The 19,526-nt window shown below is 42.6% G+C and overlaps 3 protein-coding genes and 1 non-coding gene across 10 annotated transcripts in view; 3 read left to right on the forward strand and 1 right to left on the reverse strand.

The window, feature by feature from the left end:
- The window catches only part of chinmo (Chronologically inappropriate morphogenesis), a 53,425-nt gene extending 39,670 nt beyond the window's left edge, over positions 1–13,755 (forward strand). For 4 of the 6 annotated variants that reach the window (NM_001201751.2, NM_164429.3, NM_164430.4 and 1 more), the window contains 4 exons: positions 3,297–3,514; positions 3,620–4,449; positions 4,512–4,659; positions 4,722–7,690. In NM_001201751.2, coding sequence (NP_001188680.1) covers positions 3,297–3,514; positions 3,620–4,449; positions 4,512–4,659; positions 4,722–5,930 — 2,405 coding nt within the window. In that variant the 3' untranslated portion in view covers positions 5,931–7,690. Of the gene's footprint in view, positions 1–3,296; positions 3,515–3,619; positions 4,450–4,511; positions 4,660–4,721 lie in introns of all 6 variants that reach the window. The other 2 variants (NM_001258910.2, NM_134766.6) reach the window with 2 other exon arrangements.
- A 219-nt stretch (positions 13,756–13,974) lies between these two features.
- On the forward strand, positions 13,975–16,035 carry cpb (capping protein beta). 2 transcript variants are annotated; one of them, NM_057657.5, is made up of 2 exons: positions 13,975–14,187; positions 14,473–15,850. In NM_057657.5, exons 1-2 carry the CDS (start codon positions 14,185–14,187, stop codon positions 15,298–15,300), a joined length of 831 nt encoding a protein of 276 aa, NP_477005.1. In that variant the 5' UTR covers positions 13,975–14,184; the 3' UTR covers positions 15,301–15,850. The 2 variants fall into 2 exon arrangements, with proteins under 2 accessions (NP_477005.1, NP_001259877.1); NM_001272948.1 differs by lacking the exon at positions 13,975–14,187 and adding an exon at positions 14,204–14,353 and having other exon boundaries at positions 14,473–16,035.
- Positions 16,036–16,204: 169 nt separating this feature from the next.
- CG17660 (uncharacterized protein) lies at positions 16,205–19,494 on the reverse strand. Its single transcript, NM_134768.4, has 10 exons — positions 19,281–19,494; positions 19,116–19,176; positions 18,951–19,036; positions 18,690–18,884; positions 18,247–18,405; positions 17,894–18,177; positions 17,535–17,750; positions 17,355–17,475; positions 17,134–17,287; positions 16,205–17,071 (listed from the first exon to the last, which is right to left on the reverse strand). The coding sequence occupies exons 1-10, from the start codon at positions 19,386–19,388 to the stop codon at positions 16,845–16,847; spliced, it is 1,611 nt and encodes a 536-aa protein (NP_608612.3). The 5' UTR covers positions 19,389–19,494; the 3' UTR covers positions 16,205–16,844.
- On the forward strand, positions 17,525–18,317 carry asRNA:CR44976 (antisense RNA:CR44976). The gene is made up of 2 exons (NR_124023.1): positions 17,525–17,812; positions 17,883–18,317.
- Positions 19,495–19,526: the final 32 nt, after the last annotated feature.

Raw genomic sequence — 19,526 nt, forward strand, 5'->3', positions numbered from 1 at the left:
ACCGGCTAATAAGCCGATGCGCCAGGGAATCAGACATTGATTTCTTTTTGCCTTGCCGGTTCTGTTTGATGGAGACGCGAAGTGGAAGTGGCTTTTATGGCCTGTCTCGTCCTTGTCTGTCAGCCACATCCCATCGCACCACCCATCATATACCATCCCATGCCATCCAATCCAATCCAATCCAACCCTCAGATGTTGTCTGCTAGTTCATTTACGGCCTTTTACTACAGTTTTTATGCTGGCTTATTAAATGGCGAATAAATGCGGGCAAACCTATATAGCTTTATACAGCTTTTCATGTACAATGTAGATACTTTTATTTGCACGTTTCGTATATATTTATTTGGGCTTTTGACTGAGGTCAGTTATTTGGGAGCATCTTTTCGCCAAATTTGTGTGTGTGTGTGTGTGTGTGTCTGTTTTGGGTCCCTTGTTAACCTTATTTTCTTTCCCTTTTGATTTGGGCTTAAATATTTTTCGTCGCCGCTTCTTTGGGAAGTCGGAGCATCTTGGCTTATTTTTATGATTATTATGTAGAGTATGTATGGCACTTTATGGGTTCTTATGTATGTATGTATTTCTTTCTTCGAGCTTAACCTTGGCTTAAACCACCCAGTTAGCCGCTTGTTTTCTGCTTTAAATTCAACAATAATTTCCAGCGAACTTTAAGCATTTCCAAACGCCATGTGTGCGTAAGTATGGATTTTTGTTTTTCATTGATTGAATGAGTGGGAAAAGCAGAGCTGACTGGGATTATTAGGGAGTGGGGCCTGGAATGGCTGGGGGTTCATACGCAGACAGTTCCCACATCCCCAAAAAAATGAAAAAGCCCTAGACAAATCCTGAAACCCTTTCGGCTTCCGGTTCCTCGGTTGCCGTTGTCACTCATATCAATCGAAGTGGTACTACTTTTGATTAAAATTTTGAACGTTACACACACCCCCTAGTAGCACACACAGCCTTTCCTCTTCTAACCCTCGGCTTTGACTGTTTTTAATTGTGGTTTTTAATATTTCTTTGGGGATAGCAGCTTTTTAGATGGACTCCACATCCAAATTCTGCATTTGTTATGTTTGATTTGGCTCCGCACCGGGCTCTTTTGTCCATTTGGCAATGAAGCATTAAATATTTGCCCGTCTGCGAAAACAAAGGCAAACAACGTATGTTTTTTATTGTTTTTAATATTCATGTGGATATTTCAAATTGCGTTTTTTTTTTATACAATTTCCTATTTTTCCTTATTGTAATTGAAAGGGATGCATTCATTGAGTTTTGCCTTAGGTTTCGGGGCATATTTAACACTTGAGAAATGAGCATTTTACCCAAATGAACATTTGCCTCGCCTTGGGCTATTTTTTTTTTTTACATGAAAAATAACATGTAGGATTTATAAAAGAGAAGAGACTTGGATCTTTTGGGGTTGACTTGATGAAGAAAACACTTTGTTCAGAGGGATTTTTATCTATAGAAAGAAATGTAAAATCAGACGACATTTTCCACTAATCGACGTACATGATTTGTTTGATTTGATTAGATTGGATCACTAATTGTTGACCGTAAAAACAATGTGTACTTGAGCCGATGTTATTGCCAAACTGCATAATGGTGGAAATATCCCAAAAGTAGACCCAAATCAAAACAAATTGCGGAGTAAATGAAATAACGAACGCAGAACGTAAACAAGCGGAGCGGTAGAAAAATATATATATATTATACGCACACATATCATTTCTTTATCAAGGCCAGTCCCATACAGACATATCAAAGTGAATTTCTATAGTAATATGTGTGTGTGTGTGTGGCTTTTTTGCGCTTTTATTGTGGTAATTGTGACCCAATTTCTGTTGTATCAAGTGTTAGAAAATCCAAACAGCGAAATATCTCAAAAAATACGCTTGATACATAATCGCAAGAACGAATAAAAGTGTTTTTTTTTCTGTTTTCTAACATTCGGGTAAACAAAGTGTGTGTGTGTGTGTGTGTGGCATATGTTAAATGCAATTTGCGTAGTCTGTGCTGTATTAATCAAGCGATTATATAATTCCTCTTTGGCAAGAGCTAATCAGTGACGACGCAAATCGCGCATACGCCGCGTACGCCTGAATCACTTCCGAGAGTGCTTGTTTTGATTGGCTTTTCGGGGCTCGTGCAATGCGTTTGATTTTGACCTTGATTCCGTTTTCGTTTTCGTTTACTCGCCCGTCTTGCCCCACAAACTGCGTTTTTCTTATCGCCGCTTATCAGCTGGCAAGCGCTGAGGCAAGAATTGACACAATTCGGTTGAATTCCATCGAAATGGACTGCAGTGCGCGATAAGGGCGCCGAAAAAGAAAAGGAGAATTTGGTCTGTGGCAGTGGCTTAATGCATTTGCTAACGCTTCAGCTGCTACAGAAATTTCACAAAGTGCCACCGGGAAAAAGTGTCAAACTTGAAATGTATTTATGAACAATGTCGACGGTAAATATTTAGCCCTCCCTCGTTCGCTCTTTCGCGCTCTATATTTTTCGTATTTATCTCAAAACACCGCTGTGCGAGTGTCGTTTCAATTTGGCTTAAGTAATGCTCGCAGCTAACACAACAAGTGCCCCATAAAAGGAGAGACATAACTTCTGTGCCACTCCCCACACCCACCAAAAAAATGGTGAAGGGGAAAGGAAAGGAAAACCCAAAAGAGAGACAAGAAAGCCGTGAAAAATTGTAGCCAAACGAATATATATATATATATGTACACCAAAGAGCACATCGAAGTACATACACTAAGTTTCGGAGTGCCACCCACTTTTTCGCTGATTGCGTATACGCCGGGTGGGTTTTTGTGTGTCAGGTACTACCAGTCAGGACACAAAAGACTGCCAGACCAAAACCAAGACCAAGACCAAGCCAAGACGACATTGATGTTGAATAATAACTCAGACAGAGCACACATATAGCTAAATGCCAAAATGAGAGCGAGTTTTGTTGCCGATGAAAAGCTCCCTTTTGTGTCTGTGTAGTCAAGAGCGAGGAAATGATTTCCTTGCTGCGGCTTTTATTGTCCTCCGTGTACGTGTTTATGTGCGAGTGCCCGTATATATTTGACATGATTTTTTATGAGTTCAAGGTCTCGGTTGGCGGTTCGGCGCCACCTGTTGGCAACCTTTTGTGGGTTGTGGTGTGTCCCAAAGTAAGATGCTTTAATCGGAACCAGTGTGGGAAATGGGAAGTAGACTTCTTGCTTAGAATAGGAATAGAATGAGTCTAAAAATATCGTTAATATTCATATTCTAACGCATGTGACCTTTCTCTCCCATTTCAGGCGTAGTATTCAAAGCCCACAAACTTATATTGGCGGCCTGCTCAAAGAAGTTCGCCGATCTGTTTGAGAACACGCCCACAAATGGCCAGTGCGTCATCATACTGGAGGCGACCACGCCGGACAACATGGCCGCTCTGCTGGAGTTCATGTACAAAGGCGAGGTCCACGTCTCCCAGGAGGCGCTCAACAGTTTCCTCAAGTCCGCCGAGAGTTTGCAGGTGGGTAATGCATTTAAATGAGTTGGGGTAACCGGAAAAAGCTCGCCGTGCTTGGGTTGGGTACTTTGGAACTAACTAATAATTCGTCCTTTCACCTATGTGCAGGTCAAAGGTCTGTCCACGGAAACGGGACGTCTGGCGGCACAGCAGGCACAACAACACATGGGCGACCTGTCGCCACTTGACTCGCCGACGGGCAGGCGGAGCGTAAGGAACAGCCTGAGCGGCGGTAGCAGCAGCATCGTTCCCGGCGGAGTCGGAATCGGTCTGGGAGGAGGCGCAACGGGAGCCAACTCTATGTCCGGCATGGGCATTGGCAACGGGTTGAGCTTGGCCGGTATGGCAGCTGGCGGAGGAATGGCGGCGGCTGCAAATGCGGCGGCCAGTAGCCTGAGCACCCTAGCGGCCAGCGCGAATATCGTTGACAGATGCGGCAGTGCTGGCGCCAACATAATCAGCGGATCGGCTGCAGGGATTGGCGGCTCCCATAGCGGGGGAGCGGGTAATGGCAGCGGCACAGTTGGAATCGGTGGCAACGGAGTCGGCAGTGGTGGCGGCAACAATGGACCCATTAGCCTGGGAAGCGGCGCGGGCGCTGCTCACCATCTGGGCGGATCCACTGGCATCTTGAAGCAGGAATGCGACTCCCTGATGCATCCGGGTGGCAGTAGTTCCTCTTCCGGAATGGGCTACACCCATGTGCCGCCCATCTACCGGCCTATTAACTACGAACCTCCGCGCAAGAGGGCTATAGTCCGCAGTCCGTATTCCGAGCAGGAACAGCGCGGTTCCGTCCTGCGAGATGGCTCCAAGTCCTCCGAGTGTCCCAGCCCCATCAACAAGCCGCCGTACCACCGTCCCTCGTCCAGCGCCTCCTCCACGGCGCCCACCGAGGCCGACACCATGCACTCCGAACGCGCATCGCCACAGTCCAGGTGGGTTCACCAAATCCTTTTCCCCGAAGTGTTTAAACTAATTCGAGTATTTTTTTTCCCAGTCGCTACGAGAACCATAGTCCCAGCACCACAGCGGGAAATGGAAATGCCACCAGTAGCCTGGAGCGCATTGTGAAATCGGAGCGAAACAATGGCAGTGCCAATGAGGCTAATGACGACGACCGCGAGCTTATGGATGAGTCTACAGATGTAAGTAGTTAAAACGAAATTGGTGAGAACAATGATATTTACATCGCTTAAAAACGAAACAGAACGGAGCCGAGGATCTGCGCGTGAAGCTGGAGAACTTGAAGTACTCACCGCCACCGCCGCCAAACTCGAACACCTCGTCGACCACACCGAATACGCTGCTGGAGAACCTGAAGGCGGACGGAACGCTGTCCAGTAACCTGGCCGCGTCGATTGCGCCGGCGGACATGTTGAACGTATGGAACGCCACCAAGATGAACAACAAGAACAGCGTGAACACGGCCGACGGTAAGAAGCTGAAGTGTCTCTACTGCGATCGTCTGTACGGATACGAGACGAATCTGCGGGCGCATATCCGGCAGCGTCATCAGGGCATCCGAGTGCCATGTCCCTTCTGCGAGCGGACCTTCACGCGAAACAACACGGTGCGCCGTCACATTGCCAGGGAGCACAAGCAGGAAATCGGATTGGCGGCGGGTGCAACAATTGCTCCAGCACACTTGGCAGCGGCAGCTGCAGCATCAGCAGCGGCTACAGCGGCAGCCAGCAATCATTCACCATAGGAAGCAGCCGCAACAGCAGCGGCATCAGTAGTCATGAACGCCAACAAGGAGGCGGCAAAGCAGCGCAAACGTAAAACACTCAAGATGGCACTGGAGAAGTGCATGCAGCGACGGGACGCAATGGTGGCGGAGACCACCACGGGGGCAGGAGGAGATGGGGCAGAGGCAGGAGGGGAGTCGGGCGAGGCAGTCGACGGGGCAGGATCGGAAGAGGGAGCCGGTTCAGAGGGCACTGAACCGCTCACCTACGAGCAGCAGCAGCAGCGAATGCACCAGGAGCTGACGCAGCAGATCAGGGCGGCCATGGCGGCGGAACAGGCCGCCGAGGCGATGGATTCGACCATGAACACCACGGTCAACACCACCACGACGACCACAACCACAACGAACACCACTGGCGCCACCAGTGATGGTTGCAGTGACGCGGAGGCCAGCGATGGTAGCGATCGACCCATGGAAGTGGACGAGGACCAGCCACCGGAGCCACAGCCAGGATCTGAGCTCGTTGTAGTGGAGCCCAAGATCGAGGTGCTTTCGGAGTCCGAGGACGAGGAGGATCGACTGCACATGTCCGAAGCCGAACCGGATATCCAGGCCGAGGCCATTTACGATCACATGCCCAACACGCCCACCAGCCCCCCACATATAATACCGCCCAACGATACGCCCACTCTGACCTCCACGCCCAAGGTCAATGTGGAGCAATAGGATGAGGAGAAACGAGGAGATGCCCCCAGAGGATGCCCCCCAAAGAAGCTGCTTAGATTTAGGCTAAGAATCGATGAAACGACGGAGTGAAAGATAGACGAGTGATTTACGCGCGCGCAAAGAAGATGAAACATGACTACTGATGCAACTGCTGTTGCCCTCGGAGACCACCTACGACCAAGCTGGACAAGAAGCCCCAAACTGGGCACATTGATTACTATGATAACTAAACAAGGAAACAAGGAACCTAATGATAAGATGTACCACACACGTGCACGTGTGCACACCAAACACACAGCAAACAGACGGACAGACAAGCGAACACACGAAAAACAGATGGCGAATTTGATGACCACCAACTTTTTGCAGGCATTTTTATTACGAATTTGTGTTTTTGAAGCCAATCACAATTCAAGCAGCAGGCACAAGCAAGAGCAACAAATCCAAACCAAACCAAACCAAACCAATTAATGGCAGTATGAAACAGGACACTCAACCAGAAACCAGAAACAGAACCAGAAATATAGAATTAAATGCAATCCGGCTGAAAAATCGTTTTCAGGGTGCTAATCAAACAATGAAAAACAAGTGAAACTTACGAAACTAACGAAATAGTAATGCAAAAAGTTTGAACGTTTTTGATTGGTACCGCCCAAAAAGAGAGAGAGTAGCCAGCATATAGCAAAAACAAAACGTTGAGAATTTGTTTATTCGTGTGTGTTGAGGGAGTAGATCGATGATTAGATTATTGTCGCATATATTTTTGATTTCCTATAGAAACGTCACAGAACTGCAAGTTGCCTCAGATCAAAACGAAACGACAATGCTAAGCCTAAAAACTGAATTAAATAAGACGCGAGTAACTATAATTAAACACTGCAAACACATAGCAACAAACAAACTACAGAGCAACAATAGCAACAACAAAACCGCAACCACAAGTACCTGCAACAATAAAATAGTATAAAAACAAAAGAAACAAAATACAGAATAGAAAAAGAGAAACGCTGAACCTAAAGAACCTAGGGAGGAGCCAGAATCCGAGGATCCTTGAGTGCACCACATGGACCATGGATGTGGTTTCCACTTACCCGAAAGTCTGCCCCTTTGTCCGGTTTTTTTGTACATAATTTTATTAAATTAATAATACGAAAAGGCAAACGGGGCCAGGAGTGTAGGGCCAAGTGAGGAGACCACTGCTCCACGGCCACCAGGATTCCAGGATTCCAGGATCTGTGCTCGAGGACAGACGAGTTTTGCTTTAAGGATGTAACATTTTGCTTTGTGATTTTCGTATTGTTTTATGATTTCCCTTCCAGTTTAGGCCTCAAAATTTTATACAACTGCTTTTCGGCTACAAAATCTAAAACAACAAATTCAATTCCGAATTCAGAAGTTTCTAACGAAGTAAAAACAATTGGTAAATTGGGTGCCTATAAGAAATATATAATTAAATGACTACTAGTAAAATTTTATAAACAATGAAGAGTATATTTAACGATGAGCGAGAAAAGCAAATAGCAAAGAAAACGTAAAGTAAATATAATTATTTTTTAATTGAATAATTCTAGCCAAGTGTGAAACATGTTAATTAACAAACGCAAATATTACGCAAAAACCACTCAAAAACGTTCTCAAAAACTTGATGGCAACAACAAAGGCAACAAACAGCAATAATTACAGCAACCAAACGAAATTCAAAATCAAACTTTTGGCACACCTTTGGAAAACATTTTTCTTCGTACAAATGAAAATTCACCAAAAAAAAAAAATGAAAAAAAATCCAACCAACAAAAATTCAAAATTCCTTTTTTCGGCTCTTATAATTTCGATGGCTACTACATAAATAACAAAACCCACAAAGTAAAGCTGTAAAATACTGAACAGAAGTAAACCATTTTGTTGTAAGCGAACGAGAAACCTAGAATGAAAAATCTAAGATCCAAAATGCAATGGAAAATATTGAGAAAATCTGCCAAGGCTAGCAAGTTCTTGGCCTGTAAATACATTTATTATTACTATTAACGCATATATATATCGATAGCATGTGTGTATGCGTGGCCTCAGTTGTATAATGATAGAACCTAGATATAATATGTATTCGTATACCTGTAAACCTATACCTAAAAACTACTAAGCGCATATGTAGGAACACACTAGGCTCGCCAACGGAGAGGAGAGGAGAGAAGAGTTGAGATGGGTTTTATTTGATCAGGGCCCAACTGAATTTCAATTGTGAAACTACTGTCTTCATTTCCATGTTTTCGTTAGCCAGGCAATAGAATGGTAACAGTCCATAGCAGCATAAAATAGCCAAATGTTGAATATGAAACTACCTTTATTAACTGTTGAACCACAAGACACCACAAGGCACACGAGACACACTAACCATAGAAGATGCAGATGCAGACTACCAGTGTCACCCGATCCCCAGTTTGTTCTGTGATATCGTTTTCAAGTTGCAAGAACGAGTGGCGTTTAGTTTCGTTATTTCAGTTCTTTATCGTTTCACGAATAATTTTTCAACTCGAATTTTATTTGGCATTCGTGTTGAAAGGCTGAAGGGCAAATTCAAAGCAATAGCAATAGATTAAACCACTAGAGTCTGGCAAATATCTGAACCAAAACTACCTCTTCGCATCCAAACAGACTTAACCCCTGGTTGCCGGTCCGACCCTGCACACCCCCATCAGCGTTCGCTGGAGTCTGAATTACATTTTATTTTTAAGTACGTTGGTGGGGAGCAGCGGCTTGGATTTTGGCGCTGGGTCAGCCATCAGTCAGTAATTCAATCCGTCAGTCAGTGAATCAATCAAACAATGTTTAATACTTAGTTGTCAGGGGTTAATTGGAGTAACCAGCACACCTTAGTTGATACACACAACCTACTTTTAGTTTACGTTAACTTAGTTCTTAGTTGCGCTTCGCGTTTCGTCTTACAATTAGAGTCTAATCAAACTCAGGAACTCATATACCTCAGGAAAGAACCTACCTCTTTGTGTTTTTTAAACTTGTTTGAACTATTTTTATCATTTTAATTGCTACGATTAAAGAATATATTTTACTTTTCGGTTTGCATGGGACAAACAAACAGAGGACGCGAGCAGAAACACCGAATGTTTCGCTGTAATCGAAGATGCTATCAAGAAAGCTTTAGTTCTTAGTTCGATTATCGGTTAGCTAGCTAGCTAGTGGCTAAGTGGCACCTAAGTTTAGTAGGAGGATTTAATTTTAAATGCAAAAGACACAATCACACACAATGAACACACAATAGCAATAATAAGGGAAACCAAGACCAGATCGAACTGCAATAGTAAACTGAACTACCTCAATTTTAGCCATAGACTGCGCAGTGACGAGATGAGCATGATACCACCACATAAACTTATACTTTCGTTACCACTTCGTTTTATTCTTTTTGTAAAATGGTGACACATACAGACGACACCCCTCATAAACTCAGACCCACACAGTGAAGATCCTTTGGAATAGGATGAGAATAGAATGTATTTCCCTTACTGATTACTGATTTCCCCATTGACGTTCTCATGTAAATATGCGCTGAGCACACGGAGCCCACGAAATTCAGACAAAACAAAAAACATTTAATGTAAAACTACGAGAATATACCTTTGGCTAAACCCTAATTATACGAAAATATCCAAAACTTTTACTATGTATGTGTAGAGAGCAGACGATGTAGGCGATATGTGACCAGGATTAAGATCATTTGTATACATCAATTTCGGCAAAGCAACTGAATGAGGCAAACCAAACAAAAAAAAACACGAGAAAGGCGAGAAAAACGTAACTCTTTATAATCTTACTGTAAACAAAAATACAAAGAAATTATTTAAGGCTACAAAATTTACCCCAAAAAGGAATGAAAATCCACAAAAAAATTAAGGAACGATCCCAGTAAATGGTATACTTTTGCTTGAGCCATGTCCAATGGCAAATCACAAGATTTGAGCAAAAAAAATTGCATTAAATTAAATTCAAAGCGAACCCAACACGGTTATAAAAATTAACGAAAAAACAAAAAAATGAAAAAAATCATTTTGCTAAACGAAGGTAAAAAATTTTCTAAAAGAAACTTGCGTGAATAAGCAAACTTTACAAAACAAACATTTTAGGCTTAACTTTTGGCTAAAGAAAACATAAAAATTATAACAAATATTAGGCACAGGCAACACTCTATGTACGTGCATCAATTATACATAAATATTTATTTAAAAACGAAAAAGCAAAAATACTTTTATCTGTAATCAGATTTTAGGCCCAACTTTTCGACAAGCGGCGTAAAATAATTTCTTTGTAAAATATGTTTGCAAGCTAAACGAAAATCGAAAGGAAAATCCCCAGAAAGCGTAATTAACTTAATCTAAAACTAAAAACACAAATGTCGCCATTTTGCATTTAGAGCGTACAGTACAGTAAAGCACACGAAACGTGGACGAAATGTCACGAGATCACACAATTATTGTACATAAAATAAATTAAACAAGAAGCATTGTGTATTGTATATTCGTAATTTTTCAGTAATCCTTAGTTACGTTTACCTTGAGTTGTATAAATTAATTAGTAAGCGAATCCGTAAACAGAATTGAATCTGTAACGAGGATACAAATATAATAAATGTAACTATATAAATAATAGTGTGCACACGTACAAAACAAAATTTAAGTTCAATTTAACGTGAAGTTTAGTGCACCGAACATTTTGTAAGAGCTCGATGTAATTTTTGTTATATATTTTTGTTAGTAATTGTTTTTCTATTAATATCTAGCGCGAAATGTCAACAAGCAAATAACACGAAAGCCCCTCAACAAGCCAATTGTACTTACGATTACTTTTCGATTCGATATGATTTTGTGACCCTTTCAACAGAACCAACTCCCCAATTCCCCAATTCCCCATCCCCATCCTAATCCGCCCCAGGAAAACACTATTATGCTTACTTTACCTAAGTTATTTCAAATAACTATAAAATAATAAAAGGAAAAGCGAAAAGCGAACACAGCATGCACCAATCCAGTTTAAGTTAAGTGGCAGAAGATGTAATATATATATATTTTGTATGATTTAAAGTTCTGTTCGATCGCAACAAATTGGCTTGTTTACGCATTACACATTATACACATTTTTCTAATTTGTAACAATTATACGATAAAGCCTAAATTTATAATCTATAAACACGTAAATGCTAAAACAAAATGCAACTAAATAAATGTTAAACCCCAGAAAAAAAAAAAAACACAAACCACTTCCAATTGGCAATTTTATTGGTTAACCAAATTAAACACAACACCCAATTTCCTATACCCACAGTACTGACAGCATTTCGGACTCGATTGATTATGCCCAAAAAACCCGACCCCAAAAAAAAAACATAAATGTAACGAAATATGTATACTAAAGTTTACGACTATCGAAAGTAATTTTTATGAACAAAATCAATGTGTTTAGGCCTAAGCAACTTTACAGTTCAGTTCAATGCGAAATTTGAAGATGAAGCTAGTTGTATGTACGCCATGGTATATATGGCATATGGTGTATACTCCATATATAGAAGAGCATTCCCCCCACGTCTCCCCCTGCGCCCCTCAGTGTGTAAATCAAGTTGTTGTAAATTTGTCTAACACGATGGATCGAAGGAAGTACAAATTATATTTAATGTGTGTATTTTGATTGTTTTATTTGAACTCACGCTTTGGTTTTCCCATTCAAATTGCGTTCGTATTGCGTATAAGTCACACTTGAAAACTACAAAAACTTTTGGAACAATGACGAGTACAAAATTTCAGGAAAAACAAACGAAATTTAGCAGATAAATTAAAATTAATTAAATATATATAGAGGCGAGGTAACGATAAAGAGGAAATCGTACAAATTTTTCGGCATAAATATAAAGTTAAAATTTTAAGCAAGGCTGTCGGTCAAAAAAAAAAACGAACAGTTGGTGTGACTTTTTAGGATTGAAGTTAAGTTTCCACACAGATTACGCCCCTTTGATTTCCTTTATTTGGACCAATTATTTTTGAAACCAGAATGAATGCAACAGAACTTGAGTTACACATGAACTATTCGATTTACTTTGTTCTGAACTGAAAAGTTTTCGAATTACCCAAACGAAATTTTAACCACTTGAATTCAAAAAAGACGACAACGGTCCACTTGCGAGGGAATTTCGGAATGAGAAGTACTTTACGTGCATAAGGTTAAACGAAAAACAAAAAAAAAAATAGTTTTAAAAAAACGCAAATCCGTTTGGAGCAAACTCAGGGCATTATCAAGACTCACGACGATGTATACATGCATTTAATACAAACAAAAAAAAAAAATAAATAATGAGAAGAAAAACAGAAACTTTTTCGATATGTATTACGATAAAAAAAAAAAAAATTATGAAAGCAACCGCAAAACGGATGTAATAATCATGCGAAACGATTATGAACAACTCAGGTATTAAATATTAAATGAAATATTTTTAAAAACTTATAACGAATCGAGCGGGCAGTCGGTCAGAAGTCAGAATCAGCATTTTCACAAGTTGTGCAATATTCTTAAAGTTTTCTAAATACGTAATAGTATTAATAATCTAATATGCGATCATGGCAAGGATCAGTGAGTTGAGATGTTCATAAGCATGGGATCCGAAAGGTTGAAGATCGAGGATCGATGATTGAAGATTGAGGATTGAGAGAAGGTTAGGTGAGTTTTTGAAGCACATGAGGACTAGGCGTGTAGTAAACCAGCCCTAAGAATTTTTAGTTTTACCACCCACACAAGTCAAGAAGAACAAGCCACAACAAACACACTCACAGAAACACACACACACACATACTCGACGCGAAATGCGAAAATAGTGAAATAAATAGCTAAATGAAAATGAGTTTATATAAAGAAGGAAAACATAAAACTGTGATTACATTTGATTGTCGAAGAAGCGTTGATAAGCAAGTGTTGCATAATTATTGAGCGAAAGAAAAACGATGAAACGAGAAATACGATTGAAAATGGAGTTATGTACTATTATTGAATCTGAAACCGCTTTTGATTTCGAATATTGGCACAGTGTCTAGCATGCGACAGAGCATAAGTAAATAAATCAATATTAATTAGCCGAAATATTAAACTTCAAAAGAACGACTAAGAAATACAAATTATAATTATCTAAGTTATTCGAGATTAGTGAAACCTGCCCTAATTTTACAAGTCACCTGTAACAGTTTTTATCCTGGCTAAAAATCCAGAGCTGCGAAAAAAAATCCCTCGATTTAGTTCACATTTCTCTGAACGATTTCTGTATGTAGTGCACCTTAGTTAAAAATTAAAGTCTGAGATTTTACATTTATCGTATATGGTCGAAGTATACACCTAAAGAGCGCACTTGAAGCGCGAGTCTAAGCCCAAAGCGGTTAATTAAGTTTATTGAACCTACTACTACTAACGAGGCAAAATCCCACACGCTACGTATTTGGCTAAAATTAATGTAAAAATCAAGAAATCCAAGGATCGATTCAGAAGGATACGTTTTCGGAGCACGCATATGATTTCTAAATAAGTATGTATGTATGTCTGAAGAGTGCGAAAGCGAAGCAGCTTAAATATATTTTAAACACGAACTCGGATAAAAATTTACGATTATGCCATACATTTTTGTGTAACATATTAAAAACTACGAGTAAGCTAAACCCACAGTCACACACAAACCAAACGCATTGTAACAGAAACTCACAAAACACGGAGAGGAAATGGGCAACCAGAATGGAATTAAGCATAAAAGTATATGAACGAAAACTAAATTCAATAAACTTGTTGCTAAAATATAATAAAAGTAAGACCATGGTTTTATTTCGGGCGGATTGAGTGCCAGAGTTTATTTTTATAAAGTGTACTGCAAATTATTGCCTTTTGTAAGTAAGTAACTGCCATTCGTTATGTTAATTTTCAAATATTTCCGCTAGATAGTTAGCGGGTAAGAAATCGATATACCAAATCGAGCGAGCAATCGATGCTCCACCAAAATGAACGATATCGCATAATAATCGGGCTGTGTTCCAGCTCTAGCACACCATAGCAAAAATAAAAAATCCTAATAATAAGGAAAAAGAGTCAATTTAGTGCAATCACTTGCAATATAAGCCCGAAATCCTAGCTAGAGTTTAAGATCGGCCCTGCTCAGCGAACGCAGGCCCCTAACATAAACAGTGTAAAACTATCGAAACAAGGGAAAGCAGAAAGTACCAAAATGGTGAGTAATACTACAATAGTAACAAGAAAAAAAAGCAGGCCAACAAACGGTGTTTTTGGTCGGAACCGCCCATTCTGCAAGCCAAATATTCTTGGCAATCACCTAATCCACCGAGAAAACCTCCAGAGGGGCGGCGGCCTGTGGCCTCAAATAATGCCCATATATGGTAATCCCTGGTTTGCCGGGTGGCAGTGGAAAGCGGAGGGATTTTTTGGGCTCTCTTATCGGCGGTGGTGCAGTGACTCAAATTCAATTTCACTGGTGTCTCTTCTCCTCTCTTCTCAGTCGGAAATGCAGATGGACTGTGCTTTGGATCTGATGCGGAGGCTGCCGCCCCAGCAGATCGAGAAGAACCTTATTGATCTGATAGACTTGGCACCGGATCTCTGCGAGGACTTGCTCTCCTCCGTGGACCAGCCGCTGAAGATCGCCAAGGACAAGGAGCACGGCAAGGACTATCTGCTGTGCGACTATAACCGGGATGGGGACTCCTACAGATCGCCCTGGTCGAACTCCTACTATCCGCCGCTGGAGGATGGCCAAATGCCCTCGGAACGACTGCGCAAACTGGAAATCGAGGCGAACTATGCCTTCGATCAGTACAGGGAGATGTACTACGAGGGAGGCGTCTCCTCCGTCTACCTATGGGATCTGGATCACGGGTTTGCCGCCGTTATACTGATCAAAAAGGCGGGAGATGGCAGCAAGATGATCCGCGGCTGCTGGGACTCCATCCATGTGGTCGAGGTACAGGAGAAGACCACCGGCAGGACGGCCCACTACAAGCTCACCTCCACGGCAATGCTCTGGCTGCAGACCAACAAACAGGGTTCGGGAACCATGAATCTGGGCGGATCCCTCACCCGGCAGCAGGAGCAGGACGCCAACGTCAGCGAGTCGTCGCCGCACATCGCCAACATTGGCAAGATGGTCGAGGAGATGGAGAACAAGATCAGGAACACCCTGAACGAGATCTACTTTGGCAAGACCAAGGACATCGTGAACGGACTAAGGAGCACACAATCACTGGCCGATCAGCGCCAGCAGGCGGCCATGAAGCAGGACCTCGCAGCGGCAATCCTGCGACGCAATGTCAAGCCCGAATCGAACTGAGTACTGAGCGGCTGAAGGCTGAATTTCCACATAAACCAATCCAGTCCAGGGGCGTCCCACAAGCTGGCTGCTCCCAAGAAGAGCGCAGCAATATTCGAATTGCAAGGCACTGTTGTCACCACTAAATATTGTCATAAATATAAATAATTTTCATAATATTTCGGCTGCACCCACCCAATTCGCTGTTACTCGCCCAATTGTGTTGAGCAGCTCCGTGGAGGACTCCGCTTGGACTGGACTAAAGAGCTGACTAAAAAATATTAAATACGCATTTCTAGGCAGTAAATTTGTTACATGAGAAAATTGTTACACCACGAGAAGCACATTAATGTAAATTTTGCCCGCCCGTTTCAACTGTCCTCCCACATTGTTGCCGTTTGGAGTCGCGCTTCATCCAGAGTTCAGCCGAAAATGCCAACTTCGCCGCCCTCAAGACAGTATCCATAAGTATTTGTATCTTATTTGTAATAATGCATATTTGCACCGAAGTCGAGGCACTTGCGTTTCGTTCTTAATCCTTCCGCGAATAAATATTGTGTTTATTAATTGTAACTTTGTGTTTGTGTGTAATCTAACAGTAAGGCGCTCGAAGCAAAATATTAACTGAAATCGCTTTGTGATTGTATTATCTGAGGAAATGCACATTACCTTTCTTCTTTACTTAATATTTTTTAACTGAAATTTGGAAGGCAAGAGAAATTTTATACAAAGAAACTAATAAATATTGAATTACAACTAGAAGTGGTTTCATTGGGGGAAAACATCATATTATCGCAAAAGATAAGATATATAAAATAAACTACTACACATCACTCCATCGATGTATACCATATTCTACTTTTAGTCACGACATATCATATCATAAGCTAGTTAGATAAGGACTAAAGAAAAACATGGCGAGTTTGGTTCATGGCTACCTTTAAGATACGTTTGCATTTATTTATGAAAATCGGAGACCGTTTGATTAAAAATATGTAATTAAATACCTTGAGGTGTGTGACGCAAACGATTGTGTGCTTACTTAGACAATTACTTTTAATCTTTGCATAGTCGCGTTTTATCATAGTTATTACAGAATATACTCGTAGATTTATATAGATCGTTTCGTCTTGTGTTACCAGCTATATACATACAATGAGGCGACCACCAACAGCTCACTCATACACCTTTGCGAGTGTAGTTAGGGGCAGCAGCACAAGAATTCAAGTCGAAGTTTTTAAATTAAGTTCTCGGATCGTCGCATAGGTATCTACAACTTAGGCTAGGTATTATGAATAAGTTAGGTTTATTTAGAGGGGGGGAGGACGTGCGCGTAGAAGGAACTACGATTACATACATTATTTTACACGGGCTCAGAAGGCGTGGCCGGACAGACGGTTCTCGAAATTGGAAGATCAGTGTCAGCGCAGCGCAGCAATAAGGGGTTTTCCTCCTCAATGGCGGATAGAACTAAAAAATACATAGCTGCTGGCGGGAGACACGGTTGCGTGAAAATGTGCAAAAATATGCGTAAAAAGTCTCTTCGGTCCAGCGAAAGTCACAGCTTATTGCATTTTCGACACCTCGAACTTGGTGTTGATGATTTCCTCATCGGAGTCCAGGATGGGCAACGCCGAGTCCGCCATCGAAGACGGTATGTTCTCCTCCACCCAGCGCAGGTCGTCTTCCTCGGTGGTCGTGGCATTTCGTGAAGTCGTCGACGTTTTCGGCGTTCCATTCTGGCCGCGCATTTTCACGCCGTAGGCATCCGCGACGAACTGATCCTCCTCGTCTGCCAAAAGTTAAGGAGTCAATTAGTCCTTGTTTGCAGCAGAAGTTCGGGTTCTAACTTACCCTCATCGTCTTCGTCTTCCGGGTTATCCAGCAGCGGAGTGAAGGCATAGCGCTGGTTGTTATTCGTCGGTCGCCATAGAATCATAATCACCAGCAGCAGAACCGAAAACAAAATGTGCCAAAAGCCAGTATCCACCCAAATGTCGCGCCAGCCCTAAAAAAAAAACACGAAATCAGCAAACCCCTGTTCGCAGCTCCATTCATGCTAATCAACAACTTACAGGCGTGCAATTCTCGACCCTACGCAAACGCAAAGCAAACAGCATGAATATGACGGAAGCGATAACAGCGAAGATCAGCGTGTTGGTGAAGTGCCTGTACAGTGAGAGCTTGACCATATTCCTGGAAAAGGTACACATTGTTAGCGCATGTGTTGAGATTTCATCATTGGCATTAGTCACCTCCTCAGTCGGAGAGTGCGAGTTGTCTGCACGAGCGAGGTGAATATCCACCAGCATATTCCTGTGTCCAGCACCGCCAGTGGAATGCTCGCCACCAGCAGCTCGCTGCGATCGGTCTTCACATTGGTGATACGCAAGTAGCTCTCCACGCAGGCCAGCACAAAGTAGAGGGTTCCCACGCCCACCACGCGATGCAGCATGGGTCCCAAACGGGGTCTGGAATAGATTGAGTAAATTAACGCTTAAGTGGTTCGGTCAATAGCAGCAACTGCTTTAGAGTAAGCTATAACTATAACTATAAACAGCTGCAGGCGGCAGTTTAATGGCCCTTCTGTTTCTAATCAAAAGCGCTCACTCACTTGACAATGCCAAAGCCGAGACTCATGATGATGACCAGCATCCTGGCCAGCGTGCGCTTCGCACAGGACACAAACTCGGCCACCAGTTCGGCGTGCTGAACTGCAACACCCTTGTTCGTCAGCGTTTGGTATTCGGCGTAGAAGAAGGCCTTCTCTAGCATTCCCAGCAGTATGACGCCACCGATCCAGAATTGAATTCTCAAAAGATCCCGCCATTGCGCGAAAGAAACAAACAGCCAAATAATTCCAAATATCACGTAAACAATGCACATGATCAGATAGAACTGTGGGAAAATAAACATATACATGATTATGTATAAACAAAGTCATTTAGAAACACACTCGACCCCTACCGGCAGGAATGGCCAATCTATGGCCGAGATGAAGCCGTGTGGGCCCAGGAACTCTATGTGCACCACGGCACTGAACTGCGCGGATGGGCCCGCCGCGATGTTAACTTCGATTTCGTAAATGCCATCCTCCTTGACGCTCGCAATTGGGTTCGTTGTGGGCTATAAGGAAACGGAAGTGGTTCAATTACTGCGTTATCTCAGTGTTCCTGCTTCATTATACATATATAAGAAAACCTGATACCGAGTAGACCATTCCATTCAATAAAATGGCACAAATGCCTGTAAATGTTTCAAGCTGGCTCTATAAACAGTATGCCCCACCTATCTAGGGAATACCCTGTTTAAAGAGAAACGATAAGCTGATAAGGAAAAAGCCGAAAATGCTTTGCTGGCCCGTGGTAATTGCTGTGCTTCTACTTATCGTTGATATATGTCGCATTTACCGAAAGTGGGTGCTTGTGCTCCAGCATTGGATGCTTTGGCTCCGGTGTTGGGATCGCTGATCCTTCGACCACCTTGTCCTTGTTTATCGCCAGGACGATGAGTCCGTTGCAGGGATATGTCCTGGTGATCTCGGTGATGACGTTATTGATGGTGGCGTTCTTCTGCAGGGTAGCATTCTGGGCGATGGCCTGCAGCTGTTTGGGGATACAAGATTGATGGGATTAAATGGTCACTGAGCCATATGGAAACGTTGTACTCACCGTGCGGTCATCAAAGATGCAGGGGTGCTCCGTCAGCCGGAACGTAATGGTCAGGTTCGATTCCACATTGGAAGTGCAGCCCTTAACTGGAACCATTGAAACAGGTGTGGAAGAAAGGGGTAAGTCGGAGGCATTCGTCACGCGTTTTCCGCCGCCTGTACTTACTCTGCGCGTAGATTTTTGTGTTGGCCAGCAGCGGACGCTGCTCCCGGATGCTGGGCAAGTCCTGTGTGGGAGAGAAGAGGACAAACCAGTTGTTACGTAGCCGGAAAAGGATTAATTCTAATTCCCCTATTTGTTTGGGGCTGTGGTGGTGGTGCACATATTTACCGTGGTCACCAGCACGTCCACCATGCCCGGATCCGATTTCCCGGCCGTGCTCGCCGGGCCAAGTAGCAAGGCCAACGCAACCACCAACAGCGTGGCCGATCCCTGCATTTCGAGTTGTGTGTGCGTACAATGGGCTTAAGTAAATACAAATATTATTTCCTCTTCTACTCGTCCGAACTTATCGGGCCTATCGTTCTTCGATAACACTTGCCGAGCCTATCTGACGCTTGAGCCAGTGTGACCATG

This window comes from Drosophila melanogaster, chromosome 2L, assembly GCF_000001215.4.
Source record: "Drosophila melanogaster chromosome 2L".
Lineage (NCBI taxonomy): Eukaryota > Metazoa > Arthropoda > Insecta > Diptera > Drosophilidae > Drosophila > Drosophila melanogaster.